The sequence below is a fragment of the Papio anubis genome, chromosome 6 (genome assembly GCF_008728515.1).
Source record: "Papio anubis isolate 15944 chromosome 6, Panubis1.0, whole genome shotgun sequence".
NCBI lineage: Eukaryota > Metazoa > Chordata > Mammalia > Primates > Cercopithecidae > Papio > Papio anubis.
In genome coordinates, this window is record NC_044981.1 from 153850706 (window position 1) to 153870185 (window position 19480).

At 36.5% G+C, this 19480-nt stretch overlaps 1 protein-coding gene across 11 annotated transcripts in view; it reads left to right on the forward strand.

Annotated features, from left to right (window-relative positions):
• Positions 1-19480, forward strand: part of AK9 (adenylate kinase 9) — a 145375-nt gene that overhangs the window by 107345 nt on the left and 18550 nt on the right. For 9 of the 11 annotated variants that reach the window (XM_031667531.1, XM_031667533.1, XM_031667530.1 and 6 more), the window contains 5 exons: positions 2536-2612; positions 8787-8945; positions 12757-12846; positions 13320-13520; positions 13880-13995. In XM_031667531.1, the coding sequence (XP_031523391.1) occupies positions 2536-2612; positions 8787-8945; positions 12757-12846; positions 13320-13520; positions 13880-13995 (643 nt within the window). Of the gene's footprint in view, positions 1-2535; positions 2613-8786; positions 8946-12756; positions 12847-13319; positions 13521-13860; positions 14061-19480 lie in introns of all 11 variants that reach the window. The other 2 variants (XR_002521825.2, XR_002521826.2) reach the window with 2 other exon arrangements.

A 19480-nucleotide genomic window follows, 5' to 3' on the forward strand; every position in this document is an offset into this window, starting at 1 on the left:
TGTCTTCATCAGAGCTCTTGGGTGACTATGTGCATTGTCAATGAGCAGTAATATTTTGAAATTAATCTTTTTTTCTAAGCAGTAGATCTCAAGAGCAGATAAAATACTCAGTAAAGCATGCGGTAAACAGATGTACTGTCATCTAGGCTTTGTTCTATTTGTAGAGCACAGGCAGAGTAGATTTAGCATAGTTATTAGGGGGCCTAGGATTTTTGGACTGGGAAATGGGCATTGGCTTCACCAGCTGCACAAGCCCTTAATAAGAGTGTCAGCCTGTCCTTAAAGCTTTGAAGCCAGGCATTGACTTCTCCTCTCTAGCTCTGAAAGTCCTAGATGGCATCTTCTTCCAACAGAAGTGTGTTTTGTTGACATTGAAAAATCTGTTGTTTAGTGTAGCCCCCTTTATCTATGGTCTTAGCTATGTCTTCTAAATAACTTATTGGAGCTCCTACATCAGCACTTGCCTACTTCACCTTGCTCTGCACTTTGATGTTATAGAGATGGCTTCTTTCCTTAAGCCTCATGAACCAACTTTTGCTAGCTTCAAACTTCTCTTCTCCAGATTCTTTGCCTCTCTCAGCCATCACAGAATTGAAACAAATTATAGGGCCTTGCTCCTGATTAGGCTTTGGCTTAATGGAATGTTGTGGCTGGTTTGATCTAATCAGACCACTCAAAAACTTTCTCCATATCAATAGTAAAGCTGTTTTACTTTTGTATCATTAGTGTATTCACTGGAGTAGCACTTTTTATTTCCTTGAAGAACATTTCTTTGGCATTCACAGCTTGGCTATTTTGCACAAGAGGCATAGCTTTTGGACTATCTCAGCCTTCAATACACCTTCCTCACTAAGCTTAGCCATTTCTAGCTTTTGATTTAAAGTGACAAATGTGGGGCTCTTTTTTTCACTTAAAAACTTAGAGGCCATTGTAGGGTTATTAATTGACCTCATTTCAATATTATTGTGTCTTTGAGAATAGGGAGGCCTGAGGAGAGGGAGGGAGTCAAGGGATCAGCCAGTCAGTGGAGCAGTCACAACACCCACAACATCTATCAATTAAGTTTACCGTCTTATATGGACGTGGTTCATGGCACCCCAAACGATGATAGTAACATCAAAGATCATTGATCACAGATCACTGATACATAATAGTAATGAGAAAGTTTGAAATAGAGAAATAGAGTTGCTCAATGCAGGGTTGCCACAGACCCTCAACTTGTAAAAAGAAAAAACAAAATAAAACAGGATATCTGTAAAGCGCAATGAAGCAAAGCACAATAAGGCAAGGTATGCCTACAGAGCAACGGCCTGTTCACACACAGACAGAATGAGAAAGGAGTTCAGAAACAACACTCAGTAGCCTCAGAGGGCTGAGGCTGAGCAAAGAAAACTTGAATTACGCCAAGACTTCTGACTGGAACACAGGATTAGGAATGCAGTGAGAGAATGTCCTCCATTAACAGGAAGCCGACCTGCTGGGAGAAGAGGTGTAGTAATGTCTTATGTGTAACTAGCTTTCAAAAGAAGGGAAAATGGATGCAAAGAAAGCCGAGTATGAGAAAATAACAGGTCTGAGGAAAGCTGTGCCCCCAGTGTGTGCTGCTGACACGAATGGGCTCTTCCTTAACTAGTGCCCTACTGATTAATACCTGATATAATTTTTTGTTATAATTTTTTAAAGATTCAGTCAACATTCTTTTGTATGTTTGTGCAGTAGTATTCCTCTTTCTGAGGGCTAAATTCCTAGATATAGAATTTCTAGATCAAAGGTATATACATTTTAATTTTTAATAAATATTGCCTTTCTACAACATTTTACTAACTTTCCATCCAACTTTCTTCACCATCGTTAAGGCAGGTTTGATGCTTCAATCCTAATGAAAAAGAGATACCCTCCAGGTTTTTAAGTTTCCATATTCCAGGTCTCTTTAAATTTCATCACTACTATGTTAAAAATAAAATAATTAGGATTTTTTTCTTATTAGAAAGATAAATTTACAAAGTTCTGCTTATTCAATATAGAAAAAATTTTAATGCAAAAAGTTCAAGAAAACTTAAAACTCTTACATGCCATCATCCATGTTGACCATTTGATTGGTTTTCTCCTAGACTTTTAATCCTCGTTTGTATGCATTCTAAATACCAAATTAAAATTATATTATACATATAGTTTTATATTCAACTTTTCTTACTTAACATTATATTGTGAACATTTACCATTAAATCAGAGGAAAAATGCTACAAATCCTCCCATTTGCCTTTTCAATGTAGAGTTAGGTAATCCTGTCTTATTTTTGACAGGTTTCCTAATTAATAGACAAAGTTTTTCAAAGTATAACATTCCAGTTTTTCTCCCCCAGAAGAAAACGCTGAAAAGTAACTAGTCTCAACATGAGTAATTTAAAATTATACATTGTAAAGTAAGTATAATACGATTTAATCTTTATTTTTAACACTATAAGCATTTAATCCTGCAATAGTGTGAGAAGTCTGAATTTCCAAAGATAATTAAATTTGAACCTTTTCATTTCAGAAAAGCCACAGAAGAGGCACTGAGACTTGAAGAAGAAAATCGAAGGCTACTAGAAGTTATGAAAGCAAAGGCAAAAGGCAAGCACAGATTGCTATGACTGATGATGTGTCATGGTATTGTTACTGCAAGCAATTGCACTATTTCAAGTGAATTACAGACTGGGTGATCACATTTCCCAATTTGTCCATGAGAACCCAGGTTTATGCCTATGTTCTTGAAGTCTTTATAGCACCTTTTATTCTTAAAGTGTTCCAGTTTGTATACTAAATATTGTCACTGAAGTAATGGATTCATAGGAAAATGACTCTTGACACAGATACCTATTCATATACCCTGTACAAGTGATACACAGCAGAATAGCACACACAGCTTGTCTTTAAATGGTTGCTGTTGACACAGGTGACACACAGCTGTTAGAATTACTTCTGTTAGAACCATCCTACAGGAGTTGAGAAGATAGCAAATCTCTTATTACCCACTCACTGTCTTTAAGATTAAACTCCCATCTTCATTATATAACTTATTCTAACAGTTTCTTTTAAGATTGGAGTTTTTCAATGGACTTAAACTGTACCCTAGAACAAATAGATTTAACAGATAATTACAGAACATTCTACCCAACAACTGCAGAATATTAATTCTGTTCATCAGCACATAGAATATCCTCCAAGATAGATCATATAATAGGCCACAAAACAGGTCTCAGCAAATTTATTTTTTATTTTTATTTTTATTTTTTGAAACAGAGTCTTGCTCTGCCGCCCAGGCTGGAGTGCAGTGGCGCAATCTCGGCTCACTGCAAGTTCCGCCTCCTGGGTTCACACCATTCTCCTGCCTCAGCCTCCCAAGTAGCTGCAGGCACCCACCACCATGCCTGGTTAATCTTTTGTATTTTTATAGAGACGGAGTTTCACCGTGTTAGCCAGGATGGTCTCGATCTCCTGACCTCGTGATCCACCCACCTCAGCCTCCCAAAGTGCTGGGATTACAGGCTTGAGCCACCGCGCCCGGCAGTCTCAGCAAATTTAAGAAAATCAAAATTATACCAAGTACTCTCTCAGACCACAGTGGAATAAAATTGGAAATCAACTCCAGAAGGAACCCTCAAAACTATACAAATACATGGAAATTAGACAACCTGTTCCTGAATGATCTTTGGGCCAACAATTAAGAAGGAAATTTAAAAATTATTTGAACTGAACAATAACAGTGACACAACTTATCAAAACTTCTGGGATACAGCAAAAGTGGTCCAAAAAGGAAAGTTCATAGTATTAAATGCTTACATCAAAAAAGTCTGAAAGAGCACAAATAGACAATCTAAGGTCACACCTCAAGGAACTAGAGAAGCAAGAACAACCCAAACCCAAACCCAGCAGAAACAAGAACAATCCAAACCCAAACCCAAGATCCCCAAAACAGAAGAAAAGAATAACGAAGATCAGAGCAGAACTAAATAAAATTGAAACAAAAATAAATAAACAAATAAAAGATAAATCAAACAAAAAGCTGGTTCTTTGAAAAGATAAACAAAATTGATAGAACATTAGTGAGATTAACCAAAAAAAGAAGAGAGAAGATTCAAATAAGCTCAATTAGAAATGAAACAGGAGACCAGGTGTGGTGGCTCACGCCTGTAATCCCAGCACTTTGGGAGGCTAAGGAGGGTGGATCACTTGAGGTCAGGAGTTCGAGACCAGGCTGGCCAACATGGCGAAACCCCGTTTCTACTAAAAAAATTTTTTAAATTAGCCAGGCATGGTGGTGCACGCCTGTAATCCCAGCTACTTGGGAGGCTGAGGCAGGAGAATCGCTTGAACCTGGGAGGCAGAGGTTGCAGTGAGCTGAGATCATGTCACTACACTCCAGCCTGGGCAACAGGCTAATAAGCAAGAGAGCAAGAAAGCAAGAAAGCAGACAGGCAGGAAGGAAGGAAGGAAAAAAAAGAAACGGGAGATATTACAGCCAGTACCACAGAAACACAAAAGATTATTCAAGGCTACTATGAACACCTTTATGCACACAAACTAGAAAATCTAGAGGAGATGGATAAATTCTTGGAAGTAAACAACCCTTCTAGATTAAATCAGGAAGAAATAGAAGCTCCGCACATACCAATAACAAGTAGCAAGATTGAAAACAGTAATTTTAAAATTTCCAACAAGAAAAAGTCCAGGACCAGGTGGATTCACAGCTGATCTCTATCAGGCATTCAGGGAATTGGTACCAATCTTACTGAAACTATTCCAAAAGCTAGAGAGAGAGGGAATCCTCCCTAAGTCATTCTATGAAGCCAATATTACTCTAATACCAAAACCAGGAAAGACATTAAAAAAAAAGGAACAAGACCAATATCCCTGATGAACATAGATGCAAAAATCATCAATGAAATACTAACTGAATTCAATAGCATGTCAAGAAGATAATACACTATGATCAACTGGGTTTCATACCAGGGATGCAGGGATAGTTTAACATACACAAGTCAATAAATGTGATATACCATGTAAACAGAAGTAAAAACAAAAATCTTAAGATCATCTCAATAGATGCAGAAAAAGCATTTGACAAAATCCAGCACCCCTTTATGATTAAAACCCTCAGCAAAATGGACATAAAAGGAACACACCTCAAGGTAATAAAAGCCATCTATGGCCGGGCACAGTGGCTCACACCTGTAATCCCAGCACTTTGGGAGGCCGAGCCGGGCTGATCACGAGGTTAGAAGATCGAGACCTTCCTAGCTAACACGGTAAAACCCCATCTCTACTAAAAATACAAAAAATTAGCCAGGCATGGTAGCATGTGCCTGTAGTCCCAGCTACTCAGGAAGCTGAGGCAGGAGAATCACTTGAACCCAGGAGGTGGAGGTTGCAGTGAGCGAGATCATGTCATTGCACTCCAGCCTAGGTGACAGAGCGAGATTCTGTCTCAAAACAAAACAAAACAAAAAAGCAATCTATGACAAACCCACAGCCAACATTACACTGAAAGGGGAAAAGCTAAAAGCATTGCCACTGAGAGCTAGAACAAGACAAGGATGCCCACTTTCGCCACTGCTATTCAACATTGTACTGGAAGTCCTAGCCGGAGCACTCAGACAAGAGAAAGAAATAAAGAGCATTTAAATCGGTAAAGAGGAAGTGAAACTGTTGCTATTCACTGATGATATGATCATATACCTAGAAAATTCTAAATACTCATCCAAAAAAGCTCCTAGATCTGATAAATGAATTCAATAAAGTTTTGGGATACAAAATCAATGTACACAAATTAGTAGCACTGCTATATAACAACAACCAAGCTGAGAATCAAATCAAGAACTCAACCCCTTTTACAACAGCTGCAAAAAAAAAGTATATATATACACCTAACCAAGGAGGTGAAAGATCTCTACAAGGAAAACTACAAAACGCTGCTGAAACAAATCATGAATGACACAAACAAATGAAAATACATCCCATGCTCATGGATGGGTAGAATCTATTAGCATGTGAAAATAAACATACTGCCAAAAGCAATCTACAAATTCAATGCAATTCCCATCAAAATACCATCATTATTCTTTACAGAACTCCAAAAAAAAAAAAATCCTAAAATTCAATGGAACACAAAAAGAGCCCACATAACCAAAGAAGACTAAGCAAAAAGAACAAATCTATAGGCATCACATTACCCAACTTCAAACTACACTTCAAGGATATAGTTACCAAAACAGCATGGTACTGGTATAAAAATAGGCATGTAGACCAATGGAACAGAATAGAGAACCCAGAAATAAAGTCAAATATTTACAGCCAACTGATATTTGACAAAGAAAACAAGCAAACAAACAAACAAACAGACAAAACATAAAATGGAGAAAGGACACCCTGTTCAACAAATGGTGCTGGGATAATTGGCAAGCCACAATGAAGAATGAAACTCGATCTTTGTCTCTCACCTTATGCAGAAATCCACTGAAGATGGATCAAGGACTTAAATCTAAGACCTGAAACCATAAAAATTCTAGAAGATAACATCAAAAAACTATTCTAGACATTGACTTAGGCAAAGAGTTCATGCCCAAGAACCCAAAAACAAAAAGATAAATAGATATGAGCTAATTAAACTAAAAAGCTTCTGCACAGCAAAAGAAATAATCAGCAAACAGATAACCCACAGAGTGGGAGAAAATCTTCACACACTACCCATCTGACAAAGGACTAATATCCAGAATCTACAAGGAACTCAAATCAGCAAGAAAAAAAAAAATAATCCCATCAGAAAGTGGGCTAAGGACATGAATAGACAGTTCTCAAAAGAAGATATACAAATGGCCAACAAATATATGAAAAAATGCTCAACATCACTAATTATCAGGGAAATGCAAATCAAAACCATAGTGACATACCACCTTACTCATGTAAGAATGGCCATAATTTAAAAATCAAAAAATTATAGATATTGGTGTAGATGTGATGAAAGGGAAACAGTTTTACATTGCTGGTGGGAATGTAAACCAGTGCAACACTATGGAAAACACTATGGCAATTCCTTAAAGAACTAAAAGTAAAACTACCATTTGATCCAGCAATTCTACTCCTGGGTATCTACCCAGGGGAAAAGAAATCATTATTTGAAAAAGACTTGCACATACATGTTTATAGCAGCACAATTCACAATTGAAAAAATATAGAACCAGCCTAAATGCCATCAACCAATGAGTGGATAAAGAACATGTGATATATATATTATATATATAATATATATTCCATGGAATACTACTCAGTCATAAAAAGGAACGAAATAATGGTTTTTGCAGCAACCTGGATGGAGTTGGAGACCATTATTCTAAGTGAGGTTACTCAGGAATGGAAAACCAAACATCGTATGTTCTCGCTTATAAGTGAGAGCTAAACTATGAGGACACAAAGGCATAAGAATGATATACTAGACTTTGGGAATTTGGGGGAAGGTGGGAGGAAGATGAGGAATAAAAGACTACACATTGGGTACAGTGTACACTGCTCGGATGATAGGTGTACCAAAACCTCAGAAATCACCACTAAAGAACTTTTCCATGGAACCAAACACTACCTGTTCCTCAAAAACTTTTGGAATAAAAAAATTTTTTAAAGATAAAACAGATGTTAAAAAAAGACTGGAGCTCTTAACCTAGGGTCTATGGGTAAAATTCAGAGATGTGTGAACTTAACTGGAAAATAATTCAAAATTTATTTTCACTAACGTTTAACTGAAATTTATTATGTCCTTCAATGCGCAATTAATATAGGCAACAAACCACAATAGTATTAGCAATACCTTGACTTTGTCACCAATAGAAATGAAGATGTTTTCATATCACATTATAATTTTACGTATTTTTAAATGTTTATCACTGTTCCAAAATTGTGGTAGTTATTAAACCAGCTACTAGTTCTGGGTTGTTTGGGGTTTTTTTGTTTTTTTGTTTGTTTGTTTGTTTTGAGCCACAGTCTCACTCCATGACCCAGGCTGGAGTGCAGTGACACAATCTCAGCTCACTGCAACCTCCACCTCCCGGGTTTGAGCAATTCTCCTGCCTTAGCCTCCTGAGTAACTGGGGCTACAGGTGTGTGCCACCACACCCAGCTAATTTTTGTATTTTGTATTTACATTTAATATATTGATTATCCCACTACATGATTTATTCTTTTTTGTTAACTGTAAGAAAATCGATCATTATATGTATAATCTAGCCTGGTGCTACCCATTAGAAGCATAATATAAGCCACACATGGAACTTTAAATTTTCTGAAAGTCACATATTTTATATTTAGTTTTTCATATTAAATATTTAAAATTCACTGTGTGTTTTATACTTGCAGTATATATCAATTTGGACTAGACTCATTTCAAGTGCTCAATAGCCACATGTAGCTAGTGGCTACTATATTGAATGTTGCTGATGTAGCCTTTTCTTTGGACATTGGGCTATTTCTAGATTTACTGTAAGGATATTTGGAACTGCCATAAACATTTCATTTTTGAATGAACCCCTAGTTAGGTACTCACATAGCACTCCGAGCAGATGACTGTCATCCTTTACCACTGCATGTGAATAGCTATAATATATAGATAATTTTTCTATCTCCCCCATTAAACTACATACTCTAGGAGGGCAGGGACCATTTTGTATTCTTTGCTTGGCTTCAGCACTTGTCAACACCCAATAAATATTTGTTGACTTCAACCAAATGATAATTTATTTCTTCAAATTTTTTTAAAAGCTGAAGAGACTGATAATGAGGATGAAGAGGAGATTGAAGGTGATGATTTGGAAGTTCACGAAGAGCCTGAGGCACCTGAGGTATCTCACGATACCCGAGGGTCATTGTTACCTGAGGAGTCTGAAGCATCTGAGGCCCCTGAAACTGAGCCTGAAGCAGGTTAGACTTTATTGATAGCAAGTTCTTAATTCTACTCATGTGCATTAATGTGTCTGTTTGGGCATGTGTGTATGTATGTATGTTGGTAAAATGGAAGCTGGCTGAGAATGGAGAGATGAGCCCCCAAAGAGCAGCCATTGAGTCCAAATCTCACAGTTTCAAGTGTGGTAGGAAAGCGGAGTTTGCTCTGCCCCAGCACTGGCATGCAGAAGCACAGCTGGCTATGTAATTTCTGGGGCATGTTGTTCAAAAAGCAGGAAAGAAGTGTCATTAAAGGTAGTAAAATATAACACTTTTTCCTTTCTTCCAGAGTCTCTCTCTCAATTTGTCATGCTATTTTTTTGTTTGCTATTTAATGTTGCTCTAAGTAAAGAAAAATTAAATTAAAATTTTAAATTATTAGCATGAATTTTACAGTTCATCTTTGTGGTGTGTAATGCCATTTTTAAATGCAAATATAAGAGCATTTTAAACGTAAATATAAGAGCATTAACTCTTTAAGCCCTACCTCAGAGGTCTCATTTGTTGGATGGGACAGGGCAAGAGGGAGTCTATGTGCAATGAAAACCACTCCAAGGACTAGAGAGTGGGCTTAAAGCAAGAAGATGGGGTACCCACCTGTGGTGGGAATGAGGCTTGCAAATGCTTTCAAGCAGAGTTAGTATTGAATATGAAACTCACCCTACAAACTAAAAGGTCTTCAGATACCTGTAACTGGATGCTAGCCTGGAGCAGTTAAGGGCTTGGAACTGCTGTGAGTTTACAAAATAAGCAAGACTAAGGGAAATTAATGAAAATTACACAATTCATATTTCGCGGCTTGTACGTGCATGTGTTTCATTCTGACAAGTATATTGAGTATTATGCACATCTAAGTGCCCCAGGCTGGTTTGTTCGCTTAAAAAGTTATCGAAGCCACAAGCATCTTCTTTCCTCCTGCACTTCTCTCCAGTATCTGACTCCATCCTCACAATCCAAAGCTGGCTGCTGCATCCAGACACAATGTCTCCTCTTGCAAGCTTTTACTTTTTATTTCTAATTCAAGAAATAGATAGTTCCCAGAGACTTTCACCTACATTTCATTGAGCAGGATATTGTATCATTGTCTACCCCTACTTGCAGGGAATCTGGGAATTTAATTTGGACTTGGCTTCCTTGCCTAGATGGTAGAAGCCAATGGAATAGAAGAATGAGAGGGGGTTTGAGGGAGCCAACCAACAGTATCTACCATACTGCCTTTGCACAGATGCAGGTTGCAGGAATGCCTAGGCTCAGGTTCGTGATTTCATCCAAGAAATAAGGGATCATCCGCTCAAATTCTTAAATGCTTAACTGAGGCTTTAGAGTTTCACATAAAAGAGAAATATTTTTTCATAGTATAGGTGGTAGATCAGCTGTATCAGAATCACCTATGGTTCTTATTTTAAAGTAAGCCTCTGAGCTCTATGCAGGTTCTGGTTCAGTAAGTCTAGGATGGAATTTAGGAATCTACATTTTAATGAACACCCCAGTGATTCTTTTACATACTAACAGTTAAGAACTACTGCTATAGGAAAAAAATTTTGCCTGAAAAAAAGGTTTTGTAAATTTTTCCTTATATCATGGAAAAAGCACAGTAGCATACCTGAGAAAAATCTGATCCTGAAAATAAAAACTCTAGAATGGTTTAGCTGTACACTGTATCTGCAGGTCAAAATTAATGAATATATTGAATAGAAATTTGAAAAATGTCTATTAAAGACAGTGATCATAGTTCTGATATAGTTGATGTTGAACTGTGTGTTTCAAAATCATACATCCATCCAGGTTTGATAAAAATATGTGCTAACTATAGAAAATACGGAAATTATACAAATAGGTTTTAGTATACCTATCACTCAAGTAGTGTACATTGTATCCTATAGGTGGTTTTTCATCCCACGCTCCCCTCTCACCCTGCTCCCTTCTGAGTCTCCAGTGTCCATTATACCACTCTGTATGCTTTTGCATACCCACGGCTTAGCTCCCACTTGTGAGAACATTCCCAATGCATATGTTAACTCTACTATTGCATTTTAGATTTCCTTGCATTGTTTTCGTACTTCAGTTACCTTTCTTGTATTTCTGCCTTTATTTTAGGCTGGTCTATCTTTATGCCTCGTGATTTTTATTTCATAGACTCAGTTGTTCTCTTGGTTTTTTAGTACTCCAAGCATACATCTTGTAAAATTTACTCTGCTTTATATAATAAATTGTCTTCAGAAGTAAAATTTTCATCTGAATCTTTGGATCAATACTCTCTTTTTCTTCATCGATTTTATTTTTGTTGTTTTTGTGGACTTATCCTTGGATGAAGCAGAATATTTCCAACTCTTCATTTACCAACAGGAAGGGTAGGTAGAGTATTTATAAGAACCCTGCCCCCCTACCCTGACCACCACACACGTGTACCTTTCACTTAGACTTCTTGCCTGGCACTCTCAGATATAGACCTGTTATATCTGATATAGGTTAATGCAAATCAACCTAGTTCAAGTTGTAATATTTAGTAAATATTCATCTTATATGGCTCTTCTAGACTAAGGCTAGATTTTTACCCCCAGCTATTGCAGTCTTTGATTAAGCCAGAGAAGCTAAGGCATTGTAGAATTATCTGTATATTCTTGGTGTTCTTTCTTTTCTTCCATGGTTTATAATGATTTTCTTAATTGAACAACCTACAATTAAACATGTCACCACCAGGCCAGCCCCAGGCTTGTCCCCTTCTACTTCCTGCTCTATTGAGTATTAAACATTATCGATCCTGTTGAAAGAGGACCCAAGTATCATTTTAGCTACCTCAGAAGACAGTTTCCACAGTGTTGCAGAATATGTGTGTGTGTGTATATACATATGTACATGTACATATAGATTTATGTATTTTTGTCTATGCAAAACTTGTGTTTCAGAACTAGGAGCAGAGTAGGATGAAAAGACAGATAATTAGGCCTGCCTTCCCTGAAACCACCTCTGCTGGATCTGTATGTGCAGCATGTCTTACATCCTTCAGGAAAAGTTTTCAATCTATACATTCAACAGTGAAATTAGTTGAGATTCTCTTAAATCTCTCCATGCCTACACCTACAGCTGGGACTTTGCAATATCATCATCTCTCATTGCCACTTTGTGATCTTTTTTGGTGTATCTTCTTGAAAAACTTTTTTTTTTAATAGAGATAGTGTCTTGCTCTGTCACCCAGACTGGTGTGCAGTGGCATGATCGTAGCTCACTGTAACTTGAATTCCTGGGATCAAGTGGTCTTCCCACCTCAACCTCCCATGTAGCTGGGACCACAGGTATGAGCCACCATGCCTGGCTAATTTTCATTTTTTGTAGGGATGTGATCTTGCTGTGTTACCTAGGCTGGTCTTGAACTCCCGGCCTTAAGTGATTCTCCCACCTCTGCCTCCCAAAGGCTAGGATTACAGGCATGAGTCACTATGCCTAGCTTCATGGGTATTTTAATAAGAAATTAAAAGGAATATCAGGCATTATTAGTCTACTGCCAAATTAAAAGAAGTTTGATTAATACTTAAATTATCAGCCAGAATTTTATGTATCATGTGTCAATTATTATTCTAGTCCATGTCTTTTTACGTGTTTAAGAATATTCTTTATTTTCTGCCTTTTTAATTGTGTATTCTTATGCCATTCTTTCCCTAACAAAAACTGTACTTTCTATTAGACATTTCATATACAATTTAAACTATTTGAAGTGCTCTTTGTGCCAAAACATTCATAAAGGAATAATGTTTTAAAATTCAAACACTAACTATTAGATTTCTTTCTTAAGTATCTGAGCCTATTGAGGAAACTACAGTGGAAACAGAAATCCCAAAAGGATCCAAAGAGGGCCTGGAAACTGAAAAATTATCTGAAACAGGTTAGACTGTAAAATGAAAGTAGTTCGTGCATAAAAGTACTTTCCATATTTTCTTATAATGGGTCCCTAATTTTAGGCATAGTAGGTGCTTCATACTTATTTCTTTCTATGTTGTATGCTAATCGACATACATAAATATTTGGCTTACTCCATTAAAAGTGTATCAAACCAGATTATAACACTGGTTTTCACACAAATTTGTTTTATACATTTTTTATTAACAGTTAAAGTTTCCTTAAGAAACTCATGTTAATTATCCAAAAGCTTGAGTTTTAGTAACAAGTAAATATACATCTACAGCAAATGTAAGAACAAAATATAATTAAATTATAAATTTATGAATGTATATTGTTGCTTAGAATATTTTTTTCAACTGTTTAAAAATACTACAAAGTATAAGTTATTTTGGCAATATGGCTAAAGATAGGATATTTAAAGCCCCTTTTTTCTTTCCTTTGTCTTTTACTCAAAAGTTGTACTACCTGAGTTTCCAGAAGACTCTTATCCTGATGTTCCTGAAATGGAGCCATTTAAAGAGAAGATTAATTCTTTCATCATCCTCTGGAAACAGCTGGAAGCAACAATTAGTGAGGCTTACATTAAAATTTTAAACTTGGAGATTGCTGACAGAACTCCACAGGAATTACTTCAAAAAGTAGTTGAGACTATGGAAAGTAAGGGCTTTAATCATAACATTAATTATCAAGAGCAGGCAATAGTATTAGAAGCATTTTGAAACTTGAAAGCCTTCCTTGATGGTTTATGAAGTAAATGTTCAATATATCCAAGGCCGATGTATAAAATACTTAACAACTATCACAGTGCAGGTCCTGACCAATCAGAACAGCCACGCGGTCCAAACACCTCTGGCCATACTGACCAGTTGTCACATAAGGAACTTACAAAGGCCTATTTGCATACATATTTAATCTAAGAGACTAATAATAATAATTAATTTTCTTAACCTTATAGTAATATGCTAATAACTTTTTATGCTAAAAATATTTTCCCCAGTGATTCTCCTTTTCTCTAGAACCATTTCAATATACTGCATGGGAGTTAACTGGGGAAGATTATGAGGAAGAAACAGAAGACTACCAGACTGAAGCAGAGGTTGATGAGGAGCTAGAGGAAGAGGAAGAGGAAGAGGCATGATTCTTTTATTTCTACTCATCCTCATTTGTGAAGTCATTGAAAATATGCAAATAAGAGTGGTAACTATCACTTTTGGACCCCAAGTAAACGGACATTCTCATTTGCACATACATTCTCCCTCTGCCTCAGCTTCACTTGACCCCCCTGAAATTCCAGGCTATGTAGTATGAAAAAAGACTCATGAAAAGATAAAAGGAAACTACATTAACTTTTTTACACGGAAAAAAAGTTTAAGTTTTAAATACGTAAATATTTTATAAATTTAGCGGAAGTGGTTGTTGTAACTAAAAGAGGCTACTTGCATGAAAATAATGAGCAGTGTTCTCAGTTAGAAGCAACCCATATTCAGGCCCCATCCACTCCCTTGGCATCAGAATTTGGACAACTATTCTCATTTGATAGCTGTCCAGTTCAGACATCTATCAGTAATGAAACAGGAAGTGGTTCTTTTAATTTGAAGCTTTATAAATATTATGTTATTAAGTTATATAAACATAGACTTGTGATTAACTGGGTTAAGTTGCCTGACTTAAACCCAAATATATATGTGTCAAACTACAAACAATATGTAGTGTGATTCTGATAACAGGTTTTAGTACTTTATCACTAAGGAACTGGAGAGCCTTTCTTTGGGATGACTAAAGGATGTGGGTTTTGTCCCACTCAGATGCAGATTCTTTTCTTTCATCATCCATCATCTGCCATGTCTGCTGTTGTTCTTCTGTGTCCCACTCTGGCCCACCATAAAATGATCTCTGGTATCTGCAGACAATTATCAAGCGGGCTATAATACTCAAAGCTTATATTTTAAAGTATGGTCTTCATTAATATTATATATTTTTTTTAAAAACCCTTCCAATTCACAGAGCATTGGGTAAGGTACTAACAAGGGTCTAGCCTTAGGAATGGAGAATAACTGGACCTAGCATAAATGAACCTTTGGCCCCACCTATCAAAAAGCAAAAGCCAAAAGGATCAAACTGCTTCCAAGTAACCTGTGTCCAAGAGCAATGCTCAAGAATATTTATGGGAATGCAAAGTAAAATTATAGTAGCCACTGAAAGATTGTGAGACCTGCAAACAGGCAGAAAAATATGACTCACATTGAGGAGAAAAAGTAATCAACTGAAATGGATTCAGAACTGACAAAGGTGTTCTTAGAATTAGATGACAAGGACAGTAAAACAGTTGTTATTCTATATGTTCAAAAAGTTAAACAGAGATATAGAAGATATAATAAATACCTCAATTGAACTTTTAAGATTGAAAAGTACAGTATATGGAATGAAATATATATTAATGGTATGACCGCAGTTTAGCCACTGCAAGAGAAATAGCAATAGAAACTGTCCAAAATGAAACAACAGAGGAAAAAGATTCTGAAAAAAAATGAGAAGAGCATCAGTGATCTATGGAACAACTTCAAGCAGCCTATTATACAGAATGCTTGGGACCAGAAGTGTTTCTGATTTTAGACTTTTTCAGATTCTTGAATATTTGCACAATACATATCACTTGAGCATTTTTAATCTGAAATCCAAAATGCTACATTTTCTTTGAGTGTCAGATCACTGCTCAAGAAGTTTTAGAGTTTAGAGCACTCCAAATTTCAGATTTGGGGATAGGGGTTGCTTAACGTGTACATATAGTTCAGATCTACAAAATGTATGCATGAGGGGGATTGAAGAAATAATGGCCAAATTTTTTCTAAATCTTGAAAAAAAATTACAAGCTCTCAGATTCAATATGCCCAATAAATAAACATGCTCAAGCACAAGAAACATGAAGAAAATATTATAATAGCACCAACTACATCATATTCAAATTGCTCAAAACCAATTTTAAAATTAAAGGAGAAAACAGATATGCCACATACACGGGGACAAAGATAAGGATGACAGCATATTTCTCATCAAAAACAATGCAAGAAGAGAGTGGAGCAACATCTTTAATGTATTGAAGGGAACAAAAAAAAAACTGTCAGCCTGGTACAGTGGCTCATGCCTGTAATCCCAGCACTTTAAGAGGCCAAGGCGAACACATTGCTTCAGCTCAGGAGTTCAAGACCAGCCTGGGCAACATGACAAAACCCCATCTCTACAAAAAATGCAAAAATTAACCAGGCATGGTGGTGCACACCTGTAGTCCTAGCTACTCGGGAGACTGAGGTGGGAGGATCGCTTGAGCCCAGGAGGTCAAGGCATCATTGAGCTGAGATCACATCACTGCACTCCAGCCTAGGCAACAGAGTAAGACCCTGTCTTAAAAATAAATAAATAAATAAAAATAAAATAAAATTTAACTGTCAACCTAGGATTCTGTGTCCATTGAAACCCTCTTTTAAAAACAAGGGCAAGCTGAGCGTGGTGACTCACGCCTGTAATTCCAGCACTTTGGGAGGCCAAGGCAGGCAAATCATGAGGTCAGGAGTTCAAGACCAACCTGACTAACTTGGTGAAACCTCATCTCTACTAAAAATAGAAAAATTAGCCGGGTGTGGTGGTGTGCACATGTAATCCCAGCTACTCAGGAGGCTGGGGCAGGAGAATCACTTGAACCCGGGAGCCGGAGGTTGCAGTGAGATCGTGCCATTGCACTCCAGCCTACGCAACAGAACGAGACTCTGTCTCAAAAAATAAAAATAAAAAAATAAAAACAAAGGCAAACTGAAGACTCTGTTAGACATACAAAAGCTGAAAGAAAGCAGTCAGACACAGGTGGCTTCCATGATGAATTCTGCCAAATCTTGAAGAAAGAAAGAAAACCAATTCCATACAAACTGTTCCAGAAAATTGAAGAAGAGAGAATACTTCCTAGTCATTCTATGAGATCAGCATTGTTCTGATACCAAAACCAAAGACATTAAAAGCAAGGAAGAAAAACAAACTGCAGTCTAATATCACTCATTAACATAGATACAGACATTCTTAACAAAATTTAGCAAATCAAATCCAAAAATGCACAAAAAGAATAATACACCATGACCAAGTGGGACTTATCTTGGAAATTCAAGTTTAGTTTAATGTTTGAAAAGCAATCAATGTAATTCATCATATGAAGAAACTGAGGGGAAAAAACGTGATCACCTCAATAGATACAGAAAAAGCATTTGACAAAATTCAACATCTATTACTGGTAAGAAAAAAAAATGAAGGGAACTTCCTTGGCTTGATAAAGGGTATCCACAGAAAGTTTCTAACTAACAGCTAATGTCATACTTAAGGGTAAAAGGCTGAATGCTTTTTTCCTAAGATCAGGACAAGGAAAGAATGTTCACTGTCACCACTTCTATTCAACACTATACTGAAGGTTTGGCTACTGCATTCAGACAAGGAAAATAAAGGCATTCAGATTGAAAAAGAAAGACACAACTATCTTTATATATAGGAGATAAGATTTTCTATCGTGATAGGCTGAATAATGGCACCCCAAAGAAGTCCATGTCCTAAGCTGTGAATTGACACCTGTGAATGTTACCTTATACAAAAAGAGATTTTGTGGACGTGACTAAATTAAGGATCTTGAGATAAGGGAGTTATCATGGATTATCCACGTGGACCAATGTAATCACAAAGGTCCTTATAAGAGGAAGACAGGAAGTTAGAGAGAAGGTGCTTTGAAGCCGGCTTTGAAGATAGAGAAAAGGGCCATGAGCCAACCCTAGAAGTGGAGAGGCAGGAATGGATTCTTTCCTGGGGCCTCCAGGAGGAATTAACCCTGTCAACAAATTCACAGTAGCCCCATAAAACTCTCTGGGCTTCTGATCTCCAAAACTGTAAGAAAATACATGTTTGCTGTTTAAAGCCACTACATTTGTGGTAATTTGTGTAAGCAGCATTTTGAAATTAATACATCTATGTAGATAAGCCAATGGAATCAATGAAAAAGCTACTAATAATTGAATTTAGCAAAGTTTCAGGACATAAAATCAATATACAAAAATCAATTTTATTTCTATATGTAAGCAATAGACAATCAGAAATTGATTTTTAAATGCCTTTCAAAACAGCGTCAAGAAATGTAATACACAGGGATAAATTTAGCAAAAGATATCCAAGAACAATACACTAAAAACTAAAAATTGTGCTGAGAAAAATAGAAGAAAGCCTACATAAATGGACGGATAGATATACCATGGCTGAGCATGGTGGCTCACGTCTGTAATCCCAGCACTTTGGGAGGCCGAGTCAGGCGGATGACTTGAGGTCAGGAGTTCAAGGCAGCTTAGCCAACATGGCAAAACCCCTTCTCTACTGAAAATATATAAATTAACTGGGCATGGTGGTGTATGCCTATAATCCCAGCTGCTGGCAAGGCTGAGACACAAAAATCGTTTGATCTCGGGCAGTGAGCCAAGATCGTGCAACTGCACCCCAGCCTAGGTGACAGAGTAAGGCTCCATCTCAAAAAAGAAAACAGAAAAAAAAAGTAGATATACCATGTTCACAGGTCAGAAGACTTAATATTGTTATATCAATTCTCCCCAAATTTATCTACAGATTCCATATAATCAAAATTTAAAACCCAGCATACTGTTTGGTAGAAACTTATAAATTGATCCTAACATTCATTTGAAAATGCAGAGTACTTAAAATAATGTAAACAAATTTTAGAAAGAATAACCAAGTAAGAGAATTAATACATTTGATTTCAAGATTAATTAATTATAAAGTTATAGCTATCAAAATAGTGTCACTGGCACAAAACAGCAAATAGATTAATAGAACACAGGGAGTCCAGAAATAGAGCTACATATATATGGACAATTGATTATTGACAAATCTACAGAGGCAATTTAGTGGAGAAAGGACAGTCTTTTTGACTTTTTAATAAATAGTGCTGGAACAATTGGAGATCCATATGCATAGTGAATTTTGAACCAAACCTCACATGATATACAAAAACTAACTTAAAATGTATTATAGGCCTAAATGTAAATTATAAAACTATAAAACTTCTGGAAGAAACCTACGAGAGAATCTTTGAGACCTTGGATTAGGCAAAAATTTCTTAGACATGATGCCAAAAGCAGAATCCATAAAGAAAAAAAATGATAAATTGGCCTTCATCAAACGTAAGAACTAAACTATTTTTTAAAAAAAAACACTGTTAAGAGAATGAAAAGACAAACTTGGATAAAATATTTGCAAATCACATATCTGATGAAAGTCCTTATATCCAGAATATATAAAGAACTCTTAATACTCAAAGAGAAAACAAACAACCCATTTTTTTAACGGAGAAAAGATTTTAACAGACATCAGATACTTCACCAAATAAAATACACAGATGGCTAATAGGTACATGAAAAGATGTTCAACCTCATTAGTCACTAAGGAGGTGAAAATTAAAATCACAATGAGACACTATTAGATAATGATTAGAATGCCTAAAATCAAAGACTGACCATACCAAGTGTTAGCTAGGATGCAGAATAACTTGAATTCTTATATACAGCTCATGGGAATATAACTTGGTA